The 20,289-nt window shown below is 37.2% G+C and overlaps 1 protein-coding gene across 2 annotated transcripts; it reads right to left on the reverse strand.

Moving 5' to 3' along the window:
* Nucleotides 1-613: 613 nt before the first annotated feature.
* On the reverse strand, nucleotides 614-19,098 carry Ggh (gamma-glutamyl hydrolase). Of its 2 annotated transcripts, XM_046460559.2 has the most exons (10): nucleotides 18,884-19,019; nucleotides 17,304-17,521; nucleotides 15,968-16,079; nucleotides 12,302-12,352; nucleotides 10,066-10,150; nucleotides 9,070-9,211; nucleotides 6,731-6,837; nucleotides 6,562-6,652; nucleotides 3,376-3,513; nucleotides 614-1,035 (listed from the first exon to the last, which is right to left on the reverse strand). In XM_046460559.2, the coding sequence occupies exons 3-10, from the start codon at nucleotides 16,069-16,071 to the stop codon at nucleotides 914-916; spliced, it is 840 nt and encodes a 279-aa protein (XP_046316515.1). In that variant the 5' UTR covers nucleotides 16,072-16,079; nucleotides 17,304-17,521; nucleotides 18,884-19,019; the 3' UTR covers nucleotides 614-913. The 2 variants fall into 2 exon arrangements, with proteins under 2 accessions (XP_046316515.1, XP_046316514.1); XM_046460558.2 differs by lacking the exon at nucleotides 17,304-17,521 and having other exon boundaries at nucleotides 18,884-19,098.
* Between the last annotated feature and the right edge of the window lie 1,191 nt (nucleotides 19,099-20,289).

Here is a 20,289-nt window from a genome sequence, read left to right on the forward strand (position 1 = left end):
ATTTCCTGGGGTTTTGTTCTCTAGCTGCAGCTCTAAAGACCACAAAGAAGAGATGCATAAACACATTTTATTAAACACAGGTCAAAAAATCCTCTCTTTTTTTCTAACAGCTTGCTTATCCTTAAGGAATGCATAAATTTCAGACTTTTGAGGGTCTATATAGGATGGTAAGGGATAAAAGAGTGTAGCACAGATTGAGAAATATATTCAAATGCACTGAAATCAATGCATGATAGCTTTTTAATTATTTTCCATGGATATGGAAAATACGAATGGTCACAGATGTTCATCAAGGGCCTGTGTACTAGACATGGTAGAAGATAATAGTTCAAGGCACAGACTGTCTGCAGGATGTGTGCCCTCTAACTGTGGAACTAAAATGGAGGCAAAAGGAGATATTTATGTTTCTCTACACACATACCACTCACACAACAACATAATCCTGAGACCCAAAGAAGGGAGGCACCCCAGGGTATAGAGGTAGGGTTTAAATTCTTAACGCTGAAATGCAGCTCAGTGACAGAGCCCTTGTCCAGCATGTATAAGACCTGGAGATCAATCCCCAACACCACAAATAATAATATAAAATGAAAGTCTCCCAATAAAAATGGGATGGATGGGTAAGGGGTGGTATTTATTTCTAAAATCAGTACATCAGAAAAAAAAATTTGAATTCTCAATACATTTTTTTCTATCTTCAGACATAAAGGTTTTGCCATGAAAACACTATGATTATCTGTCTCTGATGAATTATCAAATGTAATTAAAAAAATCATATATTGATTTAAAAATCAGAGCTAATCACATAGAAAGGGAATCTCTGTAGCTTTCTAGTATTGCCATTAATAATGAGTTATTATAATAGTTTAATCACAGAATTATTCAAAGTGCTCTATTAACACATCAAAGATTTTCAATCAAACATATAACATTGCTGAAATGAAGAAAAATTTCCAGTATAAATTGGACGGAACTGATAAATCAGGGCTTTCTCCTCCTCAGATTGAGATTCAAAGTGATGATCATTTTTCCGAGCTACAAGAAAAAGAAAGTTTGTTGTTAAAAAAGATTGCATGACAAGGTTTCAAAAAGACTATATTTCTTCCTACAGTCAACATTATTAAATGGTAAAACACCAAAAAGACAATGCTTTTCAGAATTTCCCCCCAAAGTAGAATTTCCCCCCAAATACAGGAGTGCCTGATTTAGACAGTTGCCTAGTGAAGCAGCAGCTGTACTTATCCTGCACCAGGGCCCTGTGGTGCTTGCTCCCCAATTCATTCAAACCCTGACTAAAGAGGCTACATGTGCAGGAGACTTGATACAGGGCTTAGGCTTAGAAATATAAACAGGACAAAGGCCTTCTGCCCAAGTTTAGTCTAGTAACCACACTTTGCAATGTATTTATAGTACACCTCACTGAAGTACTACAAGAGTAAAAAGGATGGAGAAGTTGGCGCAGGTGAAATGGGAACAAATGGAAGACAGGCACTTCACAGATGAGGCAGAACTCTAAAAGGCAAGGAGGCATGGTAAAGTTTGCAGGTGAGGGGGTAAGAACTTAGACTTTATCCTAAAGTCCAAATAAGGTAAACACAGGCTCTTCTGGCATTTTCAGAAACAAGGACATTGGCAGTAAAGAACCAACAATTGCCATATGATTAAAACTGCAGTGAAGGGTACTCTGCCCATGACAGAAAAATGTACTGCTGGGAGCCATTAGCCAAGTAGGTATGACAATTTCCTTGCCAGCGTACCCCATGTTGCTGACATGTTGCAGTGACATTGAATGTAAGTGACCTTGCTCAAGGACCAAGGCAGATTAGGGTGTTCCCGGTTTTAAGATAATCTTGTTTAGGGCGTTCCCAGTTTAGGTTCCAGGTTTAAGGTTTAAGATTATTCCTGCTGGGAATAGGGCGTATCCTGCTGCCTGAGTTCCCCTTGAGTTCTCATGGGATTTAGACAGTATATTTTGGGATAGAAGCCGAGTGGAGGTGAATTTGGGCAGAGAACGTGGATTTGGGCAGAGAACGTGGATTTCCCCAGAACGTGATTGTAGACGGCTGGTGTGAGTTCGGGAATAAAGAGTTGCTGTTTGAATCTACAAGCTGTGTGGTGGCTCGTGATTGTGTGCCCAGCCAGACTGCGGCATTTGTGCCCAGCCAGACTGCGGCAATGTACCTTTGAACTAATGCTACATATGAGAGGTTATGTTTTTGTTTTTCAATTTGGAGACTCTGTCATGAAAACCATCCATTCAACTGCACATAATTCTAAACCAGAATGGACCCAGTAGCGGGTACACCTGGCTTCCCAATAAGAGTGGGAATGTAGATAAAAAGCTTAAGGCGAGCTTAGAGATAAGATGAAAATAAGGCTCACCAATGTCTTCAAGTAGCCACACCCCACCTAAGTGATGCTCTGTTCCTTGCAAACTGTGTCCATACCTCTGTCCTACACATCTATCACTCAACTTAAAAAAAAAAAAAGTATCTATAACCAATCCTAGATTTTACCCACAAACATAAAATAGAACGAAAATTTCTATGTTTTCATCATTAAAAAGCAGACAAAGCCAGGTGTGGTGGTGCACACTTGAACTCCCAGCAGCTTGGGAGGCTAAGAGAGGAGAATCATAAGTTCAAAGCCATCCTCAGCAATGGCAAGGTGCTTAGCAGCTCAGTGAGACCCTGTCTCTAAATAAAATACAAAATAGGACTGGGGATGTTGCTCAGGGGTCGAGTGCCCTTGAGTTCAATTCCTGGTACCCCACTCCCAAAAAGCAGACAAAGTTTATTAACTTTCTTCAATGTGCCAATGCCTTAAAATCACAAACCAGCACAAAACATCATTGTCTTAGAAAAATACCACCTTAATCCTGAGAAGTTATTATAATTAAAGCATTATTTCTAAAAAGAATAGGATCATAATTAGAATAAATTATACTCCATATCTGTATAATATGTCAAAATACTCTCCGCACCGCATATAAATGAATGAACAAAATAAAGGCCATCAATGTTTTTTTTTTAAAAAAAAATCTACTGATGTATATCTAATAAAGAAAAAAAAGAAAAGAAAAGCAATGGAGGAAAAACTAAATTCAAGAAAGAAAGAAAAAGGAAGATACTTTAAGCTATTGTTCAAGAATTCAGCCCACTGCAGCATCTATGATACCGTTAAATAACTGTCTTCCTTTTACTTGACTATCTAGTATCTCAAACACAGAGCTTTAACATTATTTAGTATCTGTTTTTGTTTTTTTTTAAAGTTAACCTATAGATCTTATGAGACAGTTATAGAGGAAAAAGAGTACATAGAAGTCCACAATTTCCTTCAATACTAGAGTAATAAGATTATGTATCCATGTATTACCTTCAGAAACAAAGAACTCTGCTAAATAAAATGCAGTCTTCACAGCATTAGGTTCATGGGAAATGCCTTGTAATTTCTCCCATTCATAAGGTGCTTTCTCTGGATGCCACTGGACACCATATACTGGATACTTATATCCTTTAAGAAAAACACAAACTAGTAAGTATTAAGAATGGTTTAAGATGTTTTTTATAATTACATTATTTCATATCCTATGTAAAATAAAACAGTATTTTAAAACTCAATATAAAAGACAAAGTAAAATTATGAATAACCTCTCAGACACAAAATAAAGAATTTCTGTGCATAGTCTACGTGAATATTCCCAATAATGTATTCCACTGATTTACAATTTTAATTTTAATTCAATTTCACTTTTTACCATTTGTAATATGATTTGCTTTTTGTGATAATCACAGCAAAGTAAAATAGTTTAGCCATGGAATACAGAACAGTTTTAACAGTCAAATGCACAGTCTTTGTTTTGTTTCTTTTTGTGACTTGTACCCAGGGCCTGGTACATGCTAAGCACGCACTCTACCACTAAACTACATCCCCAGCCTCAAGTGCATATTTAATTAGTGACACAAGATTCTTTCAGATAGGTATCTCTTCACCCACTGCTTTAAACCATATTTTCATCCCATAATGACTTATACAAGTAAACTATGCCAGCACTTCTGGTATCCTGTCACATTAGCTAATTTGTCTCAGCCTAAACTCTGTGTACCTCATGACTTTGGGTATCAATTTTTTAAACAGCTTTTACAAGTTCAAAATTGGTATTAAAGACAGATTGGTTAAAAAAAATCAACTGTTTTTAGAACGCTTATTAAATATCTTTACGGATAAAAATGGTATGATTCCTGGAATTAGCTTAGAAACATAATTCGGTGTGGAGAGAAAAACAGATTGGAAATAAGAATAGGGACATGCTGACAATTGTTGAAGCTGAGATAGATACGCCGGGATTCATTTAGTGACTCTCAACATTTACATGTTTCAAAAATTACACTATTTTTTAAAAAGTGAATATGTATAATAGTTATATTTTTTAATATAGGGAATTTAACACAGGAGCACTTCAAGACATTCCCAGCCCTTTTATTTTTAATTAAGGGTCTAAGTTGCTAAGATTGCCTTGAACTTGCCATTCTCCTGTTAACCTCCCCAGTCACAGGGATTACGTGTGTGCCACCATGCCTGGCTTACCTTCTGAAAAATTTACATATTTTTCTTCTTAATCTGTGCCTTCCCTCATTTCAAAGGAAAAAAATTCACTTCTATAATACTTTTCTTTGTAATTATAACCATGACTACCACCAGAAAGTGCTTGGAGAAATGAAGAGAATCAGCTGAAAAGTAGAGATATTCAGAGGAAAGAGCACTGTCCTCTCACATCCTACCACTCTCTTCCACTGTAGAGCATGTCACAAGAAGGAAAACATTTTCTGGCAGCATAGTTGCGGTTTACAGGAGACAAAGTCTACCAGCAAGCAGCTGTGGGCACAGTGTTCATCCCTTCCCCCTGCCTCCCTCCCACCTCCTTATGACTGCACTTTCTTTTTCTCTGGCCTTAGGACTATTCATGAAGATACCAGCAAAAGACCCACATCTCAACCATATTTACTAGGTTTTCCTTATTAATTCATGGTTTTACATTATATAAGATAAAAAGTGATCCTATCCCAGCCATACACATTACAAATATCTCCTTTTGTTTCTCCTCTATTTTTTATTACAACTTCTTAATCTGGCTGATTTCATCAATATTTTACTTTATGGTGTTTCTTTTTTTCTTTTTTTTGTCTCCTCCCTTACACAAGAGCATAAAGATATTCTCCTCTACTTCCTCTAAAATCTTGTTGTAGTTTTCCTTTCCACTTAGGTCTTTTATTTGCCAGTATTTTTTTGTCAATATGTAAATACAGTTTGTCACCATCCCAATTTCCTTCAAGAGTTTAGTTGGAAATGTTAGAATTTTTTAACTCTAGCCTCCAGATTCCAACTTTTCTGTCAACACATTTCACATTTCTGTCTATGATGGAGTCTGCACATTTTCTTCAGATTTGTCTTCATCTAGTTCACTAATCTCTCTTTAACCATGTCTAACCTTCAGATTAACCTATCTTCTGATATTATTTCGACTATGTCTTCATTCTACTAGAATTTGGCTCAAGTCTGATTGTTTCATACTTATATTTTTAAGTGTCTTTTATTCCTTTAAAAATTAAAATATAATTATATTACACTGTACCTCATAATTTAATACCTAAGATTTGTAGCAGGCTGACTCTATATCTGTTGTTTCTATGATTTCTCATACATGGTATTTTGCTTCCTGTGTATTATTGATTTTTGGGGGGCAAGAACTGCTCATATTCCTTCAAATCTTATATGCAGGAATTCCTTGAAGTCTGAAATGAATGACTGTTATTCCAAAAAGAATGATTTCTATTTTCTTCTGACATTCATGTGTGAGCACTACCAATATGAGACAACTTTAAGTAAAATTATTGAGATTTGTCCAGCTTCCCAATTAGCATAGAACACACTAGGAGACCAACCTGTCATCCTGAGTGCTCAAGGCCTATTGACTCCACCCACCCCATTCCCTTAGTGCAGGTTCAAGATGGGCAGTTCTCCTGGCACTTGTGCAGACAGGACTCCAGCTATAGTCTGAGTTCACTCTTATATGGAAGGTGCAGCCTTTCAGGTCCTGCTCCATCTAATACTCTCCATGGAGGCAGGTACTGAACTTTCAAATTTTCCTGATTCGACACTAATGCTGGTATAAATACCTTGGTCAACTCAGAGTTTTAGGCTTGAATATCCTTACTTTCTTAGCATTTCATCAATGTACTTTAGAAAAATGCTTTTCTCTATCAATAGTATTTCTGTGGTTGTCTGGAGGAGAATATGTCAAAGTACTTAATTTGTAATACAGTTAGAAACAGAAGTCACTTTCTTCGTTTATGTCCTTATCCTCTCCCCCTGCCCCTGTTTTTGTCCTAGAAAATATTCAGGTAAATCATAACTGATCTGAAATTCAGACAAATATGTCTCTTATCTCCAAAAATGCCCTCATTTCCACCTTAAGGCCCTAAAGTAAATTGATTTTATTTATAAGACATATATAAAATCAAAATTAATGAATTAAAGTATACACGGTACAATGACACATACCTTCCATCGATGAAATGAACTCAATCTTGTCATCTCTATTCGTAGTTAACACACTGAAAAACTTGCTTAACTTTTCATTCAACGTAAAATTCTAGAGTAAAATAAAAGAAAATTATTAAATCTGTAGCTATTCTAAATATATCAATTTCCTGTATATCTAATGTGATACCTTTATGGAAAGGCTCCATTTGTGGAAATTTGCAGTCAGAGGTTCGGTTGCTAATGACAGCAACAAGTCAGCAGGAAAATTCTGGAACATTCTGCTCTGCAATGTACCTAAAGTAATTTAAGCACAAGATACATAATTTAAACCCAAGAAAAATAAAATCCCCTTAAGTCATTTTTTGCAGCCAAAGAAAGGTCATTATAAAGACATAATCACCATGACCACATAAGTAAAACAGTCAATACCACAGGATTACTCCAAACAAACACAAAATTTGTTTAACAGAAATCCAAATATGTTTCAGGATTAATTATTTTTCTTCCAGAGTATTAATATGAACAAGTAAAATTCTTCTGATATAAGACTTTGTATGCTGGCCATAGAGTAAGAGGAGAATCTTAACTCTAATTCCCCAGACATCTCTGAAAAACATGTAGAATTTTCCAAGTGTTTATATAATTGTTTTCCCAGGAAAGAATCCCAAACTTCCAATGTATTTTAAAAGGTATCTAGAACTTAAAAGATTTAAAATACCAACAATGTAGAAAAGAACATTAACTATTCCAAAAAATTTTTGCTCGGTAAACAGATCAAAGCAGCAATATATCTTAGTGGTCAACATTGAAGCCTCTGTAGTCAGACACATAGACTCAAATAACAACTGAGGATTACATTAAAAAAAAATCCTGATATACTCAAGGCTCTGATGCTAGTTGTTCTAAACCAGGCCCCTTCTTCTAGCTAACAGCTTCCATGAGAACAACAGTACCTTGAATACTGATTTTCTGTATAAGCTGGGTTTGGCCATATAACCTAAATAATCTGAATGAAAACACATACCTTCTTCCATAGAGGTTTTTAAAATAATTGAGATAATAAGAAAGACTTTTCAAAAGCATAAAGCATTTTGTAAGTTCTTTGTATGCCTACTACTATTTTCCTTCCAAAATTCTTATGAGAATAAGAAATGGTAGAATTCAATTCTGAGAATCTATACATTCAATAATGTACAAGAATCATTATGTACTTACACTCAGTGATATAACAAAGAATATGTCTTGTCTTCATTCTAGGTTCCTGATAAAACCTCTAAAGCCCTTGCAATTTTCTGAGGGATAAGCGTCTTTGTTATTTCGAATAAGGGAACTCGGGGTATCTAAGGATGGAGCTCATTACCAAAAAGACAAACCACATGATAAGAAGGCTCTAACTTTTAAGAAGACCAACCTCTGGGAATGGAAGAAGAATTAGATACTGAGTTCAATTATGTGGCCAATGATTCAATCAATTATGCTTTTGCAATGAAATATCAACAAAAAACCTAGACAGGCAAGGGTTTTTGTTGGTATTTCATTGCAAAATGGGGATGCATGCCTATAACCTTAGTGACTAGGAGATTAAGCAGGATTCCAAGTTCAAAGCTAACCTTTGCAGTTTAGAGAAATAATGTCTCAAAAAGAGAAATAATGTCTCAAAAAGAGAAATAAAAAGGGTTGGGGATGTAGCTCAGTGATAGAGTGCCCTGGGTTCGATTTCCAGTACTGCAAAACAAAACAAAACAAAAACCAACCCTGGGCACCAAAGCTCAATGGATTTTCTGGTTGTTAAACAAATGCAGTACTTTCCTGAGTTTTGTGACTCCTTGTACTGAATTACAAACATCAGAAGTCTGGGAAACCCCAAATTTTCAGAAGTTAGTAAAAAGAGTGGGTGGCCTGGGAATATGATTTTCCCATCTGAAATAAGGTGTTCTTGCTAGGGAACATACCCTTTCATTTCATTCATATTTACTGAACCAAACTGAACTGAAGGCAAATAACTTTAAAAAATCCAGATGTTTAGTGCCAAAATTAAATTACAGTATACACAGTTGGGGTTGAAACAAAGTAGGCAACCATGGGGAAAATGTTGACACTGTAGTAATAATAGCCAACATAAAGAGTTGTATTTAAATCACTTAACACACTAACAACAACAACAAAAATCTTATTTAATTCTCTCTCAGGAAAAATTCCTAAGAGGTAGAACCCCCTTTTCAATGAGGAATTTGAAGGTAAGAGAGGTTAGATGATTCCCCAAGTCCAAAGTAAGAAAACTAGGACTCAAAACCAGTTTCAGAGTTCTTAACCACACATGATCTCAATTATCACTGGGAGCAAGAGATATCAGAATTTAAAATTCCTTAAATCATTCTCAAAAATGAATACAAAGGTCATCACTCACATCTTTAGCCTGTGTAGATACTTTAAAAATCAAAGATATAAGCATTTTTTACTTTGATACTTGCTGCTTAGTATTTCTATTCAATATATATTTTTAAAGGGGTTAAAGGGTATCCTCACCTCCAGTGAAATTCAGCGGCAATGTCACTGCAACAGTGTGTTCTGTGTGAGTTAATAAGCACTCCCCACTAACAAGATAGGTGAGCTCCTCAAATCCAAGGCATGTGCCCCACACAGGAAAATAGTCTCCATTATCATAACTCTTTGCAGAATGAAAGAAAAAGAAAACCAAGTTTATTCAACATTTTCAAACAAAAATTACACATGTGGCTTCTCATTACCAGATTTATACATGGATTTCTAAAACTTTGCCCATGGTCCATAAGTAGACTATCAGTCTCTCTTCAGACCAAACTCCCACACAGGCTGGAAAAAGTGAGCTATGGACCCATTATATATCTTGACCCAGTGGCTATAAAAGGTCGTAGGTTAGCTTAGCTATTAAAAGTTTCCAAGCAAGTGTCTCAAATGCTAAAAGCAGTCACTTCAAGAAATATCTAAGAAAGAGTTGGCAAGACACTAGGGCCAGCAAGATTAATTAGGAAATTGTATCAATAGTTAAGGGGAGAAACAGTAAGGGTCTAAGCTATGGTTCAAAGGTGGGCCTAATATGCAACATTACAAAGGAAAAGTCAGAGTCACTGCATAGTAAATTAATTATTTTAAGGTAACTGCAAAGAAAGGTGATACAGGATTGAATGGATTGGGAAGAAAAGCAGATTTCAAGAGGAGATAATTAATAAATTAATAAATTAGGAACAATGCCCAGTATGTAATAAAAAGGTAAGAGAACAGAAGGAGATAGCAGAATTATTAAGCCACATGAAGACTGTGGTTCACACATAGAAGCCAAGAATTAGAAGACAACACAAACACACACACAAAAAAAAAGAGTGGAAGTAGCCACTGGCTGTTGGAAAACAGAGGCCTCAAAAGTTAATGGGTATGAGGCTACTTTACTTGTGAAGAAAGCAATACCATGTGCTTAAAAACAGAATCATCCTCACAGAAACTGATAAAACCCATCTGGAATGATAAGAAATAACATATATTTACCTGTATGGCCAAGTCGTAAAATATTTTGGCTACTTGAGCATAATCTGAGCGCTTGAGGTTAACACTTCCTCCAGGGAAAAGGATTCTGAAACACCAATTAAGATGCATTTTGCCCCCATACACACACACACACACACACACACACACACACACACATTCTCATGGCAAAAATGCATTCTACTGTCATGTATAACTAATTAGAACAAGTTAAAAAATATATTTTTTAAAAGCTGCCTTTGACCAAATTTGGTGTATCTAATTTCATTAAAGTTCTTTCATATAGTAAAACTTAACTGTCCCTCTCAAATGACAATTCCTTTGAAGCAGGGTGCTTCATCCATTTCATTCTTTTCATCCATTTCATCCCCCCCCCGCCCCCCGCAAAATAGTATGAGGTCTTCTGCATAATCAGAGCTCAAAAAAAGGTTCTTTTAAAGTTGTATTTGAGTATTGCTCTTTTTCTGGTGACATTCAAAAACAGTAAATTACAACCCCTGATTTCCCTAATTAAGAGACCAGCTTCCAGTGCCTTGCTGTAGAGGAAAGTATGATCATATGGGAGTAAGAATTGGTGTCAAAGCCTAATATTGGTGGGGAAGACACAGAAGGCATCCCCTTGCTGATTTAAGAGCCACTGCTTGGTTTCCATGAAGGCACACTGGGCATGTGGACAAGCCAGTTACCAAAAATTTTTAATTCCTATCTACACAACTACTATTTCAGATTCCTTACCAAATAGGAATGCAGTTGGGAGAGAGTAGGAAAAGATGAAGTAATTCCAAAAGTATATTTGGGGGTTTCTTCAATTATATTCTAGTCTGAATTTATTTATCTTTGTCCTTGTCAAAGTACTTTGCACATAACAAGCATTGTAAATGTTCTACTAAAGTGAACTGATTTTACAGTAAATATTTACTGAACCAAACTGAACTGAAGGCAAATAACTTTAAAAAAAAAAAAGCAATACAGAAACATGATTTTTAAAAGTAAAAACAGTAACAATAGAGCTCTTTTTCAAAAAGCTTTATAGTAAAAACACTCCATCCTACCCCATTCCCTGAAACAATGTTAAAATTTTTTTGTTGATATGATAGAAATTACCATGTGTATCTCCTCACCAATATCTTAAAACCAAAAGCAAATAGTAAATAAACCATATGCACCATTAGTGCCTTGTGTTTTTCACATATCATTAACATTCATATGACAACAGCAACCCAAAACAGCATCTATAGATATACCAATTTTTATTTTCTTTCTTTCCTTTTTTTTTTTTTTTTTTTGTACTGGGGATTGAACCCAAGGATGCTTACATCTCCAGCCCTTTTTATGTTTTATTTTGAGACAAGGACACACAAAGTTGCTTGGCAATCCTCCTGCCTCAGACTCCAGAGTTGCAGGGATTATAGGCATGCATCACCATGCCTGGCTTAGATTTACTAAATTTTAACTCCTGCGTGGTAGTCTATTAAATGATTATAGTCTTTATAATCACCTGATGAACTATTAAGTAACTTCTAAATTGGGAGTTTTTTCAAGTTCCTGGGTCAAAAGATATGTTTATTTCTCATTTCAATAAATATTACAAAATTGCCCCCCAAATACTATAGAATATTTACACTCCCACTAATAAAATACGAGAATACTTGTTTCCACATAACCTCACTTTGGAGTATTACCAAATTTTTGATCTTTGCCAACTTGATACTTAAAACAGTTTTTAATTGCTCCATTCACTTTCTTCCTTCAATTAAGAGTATTGTAGAACCTTTATTCAAATGATTAAAAGTATTTTTCTGTGACTTAAACAATCATATCTTTTGTGGTGAAACTAGAGAATAAAAAAGTTTTTTCCAAGTTCTAGTCAAATTACTTCCAAAAGATAATCAATTGATATCCTCAGATATAGGACTTATATAAATCCTCTCAGCAAAGCAGTATGCCCTACTATTCAAAGTTGCTTCAAAATATTTTAGATAAGCATTAAAATAAACACAAAGATGTTACACATGTAAAAAGAATCATGTAATAATTATATATTTTCTAATCTACCTCCTACTCTGTATAGAACTTTTGCAACTCCCAGCAAAATATTTCCTTTAAAAGTTCAGAAAACTAATTTCATGCCACTCATGTATTTTTTTGCAAAAACAGATATGCACACACTCATACATTGTATCAAACCAATTGATAGACAGGACTGAGGTGACATACACAAAGAATCAAGGTAACTTACCCATTGATAGATTTAAAAAGTTTTTCATATTCTGCATGTGTAAGATCAAGCCTGAAAACAAACACAGTTTACAAAATATTCATTTCTGAAACCTAAGGAAGAAATTATACCTCCAAATAAAGTTATCACATTAATTTTCAAAAGCCAGATGAAAAATAATTCTTAAATGGTAGACAACATTACCTACCTCCCTACCTTCATAGAGGTATTTTCTCAAACTACATGAAAGTTACACAATTATGCCTTTGTTTTGCTCATCAGACAGGTAAATGTATTTTTCTATGGTCTAATGAAACTTACTATGTAAAACATGAGTTAATATGCAAAAACATGACAATTGGACATCAGTAATTTCTGTTAGCCAAAAATCATTAAAAAATCTAAGAGTTTTCAGTAGTTTATGTAAAGATTAGATAGAGAACTTTATTATCATGTCTACTTTATTTTAACTTTAATTACTTTAATAGCTCTGCAAGATAAAAACAATACAAAAAAATGCCAAATTCCATCCTCATCAACCAGCTGCAATAGCCTGGGAACTACTGTCTATCTACTCAAAAGCCAGAACAGTTCAGATTACACACAGCTCACGGTGGACTGGCCTAAATCATTCTGAAGCATCCTTCAGCAAACACCCCTAAGGACCTTTTAATTATCATCATGTTATTAATGATTTTTATCCTGAATACAGAATAAATCCAATGTGATTAATCTATGACAATTGGCAACAACCTCTAAATGTTGCCATAAAATTCAGTAAAATGTGAGAACAACAAAAAAGAGCTTCATGTTTGTGAAATTCTTCCAAAAACTCTCCTACATTTAGCAGTCTTTTGTTTCTATAAGAGAATAGCAAAATAGAAGCCTTCTCCACCCCCTAAAAAAAGTAGACTTATAATCTATTGCCAACCTCAGTCCAAATCTCACCTAGGGACAAGTGTTATGAAGAGTTAGAACACTCCCATTATCAAGCAGACACCTGTGATGCCTAGAATTGGTTGTGCTCTGCACACAAACCCCTCTGGGCTGTCCTCTAAGTCCAAGTAAGCTTTACAAGTACAGGTTCAGAAGTTCATAGTAAATCTTATTCTGGCAGAGAATCACAAGGCTGTGGGTGATAGTGGAATGGTGCTTACTACTGTCTTAAATGGAAAATAAACTGGCAAGAGGCCCTGTCTTCGAAAGCCACAGGGAGGTGAAATGTGAATCCACACGTTTTCAGTAATGTGCCAGTGTAATCTCTCCAGATTGTGCCAACAAAAAAGGAAACCAATCAGCCAAGTCTCAGAATCCTCCCTATGGGTATTTAAATAAGAAGGAGCAAACCACCACCATCAGGAATCAGAATGGATGGAGATCACTCAGCTACATGCTAAGGACTCCTGCCAGCTAGCTACGCAGGCTAGTTTCAGACACGTCATTATTCTAAACAGTCAGCTCCCACACTGTCCGTGACTGAATCTTTGGGTCCCACTTATCATTATTAAGGAGGCTAATTGTTGAGTATGTCACAAACTCTCTTGCCTCAAGGGCCTATGACAGAAAATAGACCAGGTCACATTTTTTTGAACACAGATGTTATTTGCACGTTGTAAGTCATTTCTTGAAACAAAAGCCTCTCAAAAGATAGAAGAAATAGTTCATTCCTTAACTTAAAAAAAAAAAAAAAAAAAAATGGCTAAGCCTGGTAATGATGGCAAATGACACCCTGCTTCAGCAGCATGGAAATGAGTAGGAGGCACCAATGCCAATGAACAGCACGTGTTCCATTCAACATTAGATCACAGTTGAGCCCAGGAAACCAAGAAAGCCTGGCAATATAATGACACTCCACAAAAAAAAAAAAAAAAAATCCAGATAATCATCTTCAAAAGAAGCCAAATATTCAGATTTTGTAAATGTCTTAAAACACTGTGAATTAAACCCATTTTTAAACCAGAAGCAGCCATGGCTGCCATACACTACCCTTTCAGGAGGCAGGACACTGCTTTCCACATAAGTCCCACAGTAAGAACTGATGGCAACCTGAGAGCAACCTGTGCCTGAGAGAGAAGGTAGCAAAAAGAAGATAGGTGACCAAAGAAAAACTTGTTCACCTACCGCTGAGTTTTGCCTATGTCTCCCATCCTCTTCTGTTTCCCCTCTAAACTACAGGAGGCAGCCCCCAACAACCCAATACAGACAGGAACCTAACACTAAAGGTGTGAGCCCTTCCTTCTTATTCTACATTAGGTAATCCTTTACATGCTAGTCTGGGAATTTAGCTCCCTTGTATTTCCTCATTTCTATAGGATCACATGATGCAAAGTCCAAGCAATATACCTTATGATATACTTTATTTAGCAAGCAAACTGGAGATTAAACTATATGCTGACAGACACACTGTCAACATCTCTGTCATAAATTCCATTATTCTGCAAGCGGTATGATTTCAAAACATGCCTGGTTTCAAAACTTCCGTCTTTCTCATCTCTTTCTTCCTCCCTATGCCCTTTTATTTTATTAGTCATCATGTCTTGCTGACTTCTTTAAAGACTTGTACTATCAACCCCAGGACCACTGCTCTAGATCATGTCCTCATCATTCACACCCAGACCTACAACAGCCTCTGAAGTAGGCTACCTGAGAGTAACCTGTCTCCTCTCTCCTGTCCACATTATCAGGATTAACACCCTAAAAAAACAGTTGCATTAAAATAATTCCCTGATTAAAAATTTGAAATATTGTGTCCTGCTGAGAACTTCCAGGAATCTCTTCCTCAGCTTTAAAACTCTGGTATCATCTATGTTCCAAGTAAAATTTCATTTGAAAAATTCAATTTGCTACAAAAAATTAAAGACTAATGTTAAAAGCAAACATTCATCTTAGTGTAGAGAGAGTTAATTGAAATGCAAAGTATCAAAAAGAAGACAATTCTTGTGAATTTAAACATAACATTTTGTGGTACAATTCTCTAAATTGTAATATTTGACTTTGATTTTTATTGTTATTATATTTAGATAGACTACTTCTTTGTTTTAATTTTTACTGAGGAATTATACAAAAAATTATTGTACAGAATAAGTTGTGTTTTTTGTGTGAAATCACAACAGATTAGATGAGGGTTCTGGGAGATTTTAATATACTAATTTCAGCTGATAATAAAATATGAGATGAATCATTTTTTCTTACTGAACTATTTTATCCCCAAAATAATGTATCTCCTTTAAACTTGCAAAACCCCATTAATTTATAGTGAAGTAACAACACTGCTGCATTAGTCCTTACAAACTTTTAAACCAGAGCATGAGAACTTTTTTACAGTCATCATTTAAAAATCTTCTTCACTCCCTAATTGTTCCCTTATCCTAATAATAAGGAATAAAGCTGGTTCAATTGTGAATTCAGTTATCCCATTACTTTCATGATGTTTGTGGGAACCAACTTTTCTGGGGCAAGGAAATTACCATTTCATTTTCAACAATTTCTACTGAAATTATAGATACAAACAGCTTCATTCATTGAACAATTTAATGACAGACTGCAGGCATTAGGTTTGTGGGAAAAAAATCACATGCAATGTTAATACTTTTAAATAAAATGATACACTCATAGGAGAGAAAGCATTAATTCTGGAGATAAAACACTGAAATTTTTATATACCATATAAAAAAAACTAAAACATACCTTATTGGTATAACTCTTGCACCCGCAGACTCTAGATACTTCACATAGGATGCAGCAATATAATATCTTCCAAAGCTTTTCATTTCCTTATGGCATTTTTGCATTAATATTCCTAAATTTTAAGAAAAGTTTTAGTTTCAAGCAAATCTCATTATTTCTTAGTCAGAAACTGAAACTAAAAATATCATTATTTTATTTTTTCAATTCACAGAACTAAATAGGAAGCATCTCCTGCAAGTCGATCCATAGAATCTGGGAAATGAATAGTGGAGGCTGATCTGAGTTTCAGGTAGCCTCACATCTTTCACCACATTTGGGAGGCCAAGTAAACCTTCCAGAGAAGTCTCTAATAGCACCAGCATCCTTTATGTAACCTCAGACTTGGAATTCATCTCAGAGCACACATTCCTAAATCTAACATGTGGCCATTCCCTTCCCATACACACTCAAAAGACACAACTGCTTCCTTGCGGGACAAAGCAACAGTGTGGAAATATCTTCTATCCACATCTCTCCAACACCACCTAAACCCAAGCACCATCTTTTCTCCCCCAACCCAGACTATTAAAAGGTCTCTCTGCTTTCCTAAGGAACCCTCCAAATCCAACCAGTTTTCCAACAGAAGCAAAGATGATCTTATCACCTACTTCATTCATTCAATATTGCTGAATTATACTACATGCTAGGTACCAAACTAGGAAAACAAGAATGAAAAAACAACAAAAACTCCCTGAGGGAGAATAAGAAGGGAGGACAAATAATAAAAAAGATAAAAAGATATAAGATATAGTGTGATGGCTGGTGGCTAAGTGCAAGGAGTGAGAAAATGTAAAGCAAAGGAGGTGGTGTCTCACTTATAATCTCTTAACCAGGGTGGCCAGGCAAGTTCTCCCTAAGAAAAGAGAACATATTTGTGCCAGCACTTCAGAGAAGTGAGAAAGGAAGCCACCTGCAAATATCCCAGGAAAAGAGCAATTCAGGGCTAGGGAACAGCAAGACCAAAGGTCACCAGTTAGCCTGTCACACTGTAAGGAGTTTGTTTGACTAGAGCCATGTAAGGGAAGGGAGTAAGCAAGAGGATCTGAGATAGAGACAGATCCACAGGAGTCACAAGTTTGTTTAAGCATCCAATGGGTTCCTAAACTTTAGTAAACTACATAAGACCCTGCATCCTCTGTCCCACCCAACTCTCTGGCCTCCTGTTATCACTGCAACCCAAGTTCGCACAATACTAGCATCTAGCACACATCAAAACATCCTAAGCATGCACAATGCCCTTGCTTCAATCCCCAGCACCAAAAGAGAAGGAAAAAAAAAAAGTCTGCCTGGTGAGTACCTGTTCCTACATCATTTCATTTGGAACACTTTCAATGTCTCCGTAGGCCACCTGACAGGAAGAGCCTGTCGTATTAATCATGTCTGTATTTCCAGCTTCTTCCAATAACTGGTACATATCAGGTACTCAGATAACATGTCAAATGTCAAAATGTGTTCAATAAGACTGTTTCTCTCCTTGATGGTAAGATTGTCTTCATTATGAAAAATTAAATTTGGCTAGGAAAAGAAGAATTAGGGAGTGCCATAGGAAATGGAGTGGTACAGAGCAGGCAGGGGAAGTGCCACAAAGCGGGTCATGGGGTATTCATGGGAATATAGGGGCAAGAAGGAAAAAAAAATGACATTAGAATAAATTCCACCAACATCCACCCTGCTCCCATCTCCCACATATACTCACTTTTCCCAACCCTAGAAAAAAGAACTTAGGCTGTATGTACTTTATCCCTAGACACATGACCAAAATCCCACACATACATTAAGGTATCTCCCAACTTTTGTGAATTCTTCCTTTGCCTTTCCTAGAGCAATGCCTTGCACATACAAGGTGATCAATTATTCTGTCTTAATTGATCAGGGTGACCAAAAGTATACTCCCTTTCCTCTGTATTTGACCTAGGGCTATACCCAATTCTAGCAAAGGGAAATGAATCTACTCTCTCCTTTTACCTCTTCCTGGGTGCTCAATATGCAACTATCTACATAAAAAATTTCCTTGAAGACTGACCATCATCACAAATAGCTATATAATAAGACATTTCAGATTCCAAATATTAGTAAGCAACCTATTTGAAAATTGGGTGTTACCCATACATGTGAAAAAAAAAACTAATGTACTTTCTATTTAGTTACAGAATAAAGTGCATTTTTGTGGAAGGAAAAATAGTATGAATGAAATAATCCTATATAGATTGAGCTAAAAATAATGTTAATTGTCCACACGCAAATTTTAATCCCAATCTGATTTCTCCTAGTAGCTTTGCCTGACTCTATCTCAAACATCTGTTCTGTTAATGCACACTGATTTTACTCTAAAAATAAGCTTGCTGCAAATAAAAATTACATATTTCACTTTAACACTAGATAAAATTGACAATAGGATCATACCAGCCACTAGTGCCACCTGATGCTGAAAATAACAAAGTCAAGTTCTTGATTATCTAATCTATTCCATTGTATCTTGAAATACATCCCCAACCAGAGAAATTTTAATAAATATAATAATGAATGTATAAAATTCCTAGATGCAAAATAGAAATTCCTAGCAATGTGAAAAAAATGGATTTTTTTCTTTTAGTAGAAACGCCAAGCTATACAGATTAAAAAGGAAAATCCGCAGGGTTCTTCACAGTGCCCACTCCTAAGAGCCATCTGAGGCCAAGGAAATCTACAAGGCACCTCCTACATTTCTGTACGACACAAAAGGTGGCTAGCCCTGGCTCTTGTACTAAAAAACAGGTATCTAAACCAAGTGCTGGGGTTTCTAAACACAGGGGACATGCTAGTTGGAGCCCAGCGGCTGGAGTCCCGGCTCTGACACCCAGTCCCTACCCAGCTGCGGGCCCCGCACAGCTTTCTTACCGATGATGGGATTCTTAGCGGCAGTTGTGTGGGATTTGCACAGCCCCAGGCTGGCTGCCCCGCAGAGGAGCAGGCCCACCACGCACAGCAGGCGACCCAGACTAGCCATCACGCCGGCCGCCTCCCGCCGCAGTTCGAAAGCACTGCAGCCGTGCGGGCTAGCGCCGCGGCGGCCACAGCGGCCTCAGGGCCCCTGGCTCGCGGGGGCGCGGACGGCGCTGCGCCGCGCGGGCCTATGGGAAATGTAGTCCCGGCGCGCACTCGCGGCGGCCGGGGAACGGACGTGGGCGGCTCTGGGAACGCGCACGGCGCGCCCGCCCCATGGCTCGGCCCGCGCGCGGCCGCGCTCAGCGCTGCCAGTAGGCCTCCACCGAGACTCCAGAAACCCTAAGGCGGGCACTGGCTAGTCTCCGCCTCCTTGGAATCTTCCCCTTCAACAGTCCGTCTTCGCGGCTCTAAGACGCCTGTGCGAAGCGCGGCGGCCCGCCCAAGGTCCTCCAGGGTGAGCTGCGGGTCCCCGCCCGGCCCAGTGTGGTAACCAAGCAGCCAGGGAGGCTGGCGAGAGGTTCTAGAAGTCGCCTGAGAACTTTGCTACCTAAAAGGTCAGGGCCTGCCCCTAGGAACGCCGACGACACGACATTCAATGTAAAGAGAGCTTGTGACCTCGGAGGTAATTGCCACATCTGGCCGCTTATCTGGGGGGACCAGGCGTCTGGAGGAAATGAAGAAGAGGGCAGGACAAAGGACGTGAACACGGTCGCTGGTGCCAGCATCGCCTCACCTCAGAAGTGGGTCAAGGAGGGGTGACTCCTGGCATCTGTCTTAGAAGGGGCAAGTCTAGGCCACCCCCACAAAGATGCCTGGTCCTGATAAACCTCACTGCTGCCACCACAGATTGTCCTACACATGGGCAGAAATTATGCCTTTGATACCTATTTATCATATGCATTTTGAAGATTTCTAAATATATGGATATATAGCTTTTAAGAGGTAAAAGTTGCCACCTGAACAGGCCATGTGAAATTTAGGTGGCATTTGAAAACCTTCTTGATCATATTGAGGATGAAAAGATGAATTGGACAATGTCTTTGTCATAAGAGGGACTTTTTTCACAATCTAGTAAGGAAAAAAGAAAACGTGATTTGTGGCGTGAACATGGGCAGAGTTTCAACATATTTCAGGAAGAATTCAATAAGTAGCCTGGTTTAAAAAGAAAATGATGCTACTGTAGAAGGGTGTGGTGAGAGATAAGTCTTAAAGGGTGTGATGAAAGATACTGTGAAAATGCCAAGCTGGTTTTGAGCATGACTGAATAGACAAGGAGCTTTTGTAAATATGAATTCGTGATGCTGGAACAATTGGCTGTCAAATGAAAAATAAATAAATTATTACCTGGCATTATATAC

Source organism: Marmota monax, unplaced genomic scaffold (assembly GCF_021218885.2).
Source record: "Marmota monax isolate L192 unplaced genomic scaffold, Marmota_monax_Labrador192_F-V1.1 WCK01_AAM20220418_F8-fsc00063, whole genome shotgun sequence".
NCBI lineage: Eukaryota > Metazoa > Chordata > Mammalia > Rodentia > Sciuridae > Marmota > Marmota monax.

Bases quoted from the DNA above. Each gene is read 5' to 3' on its own strand.
- Ggh (XM_046460558.2), bottom strand. From the start codon at position 18,992: ATGGCTAGTCTGGGTCGCCTGCTGTGCGTGGTGGGCCTGCTCCTCTGC. The intron at 16,080-18,883 runs GTAAGAAAGCTG...CTTAAAATTTAG, and splicing joins CGCTAAGAATCCCATCATCG to GAATATTAATGCAAAAATGC. The intron at 3,514-6,561 runs GTATGTGTCATT...TTTTTCTTAAAG, and splicing joins GTTCATTTCATCGATGGAAG to GATATAAGTATCCAGTATAT.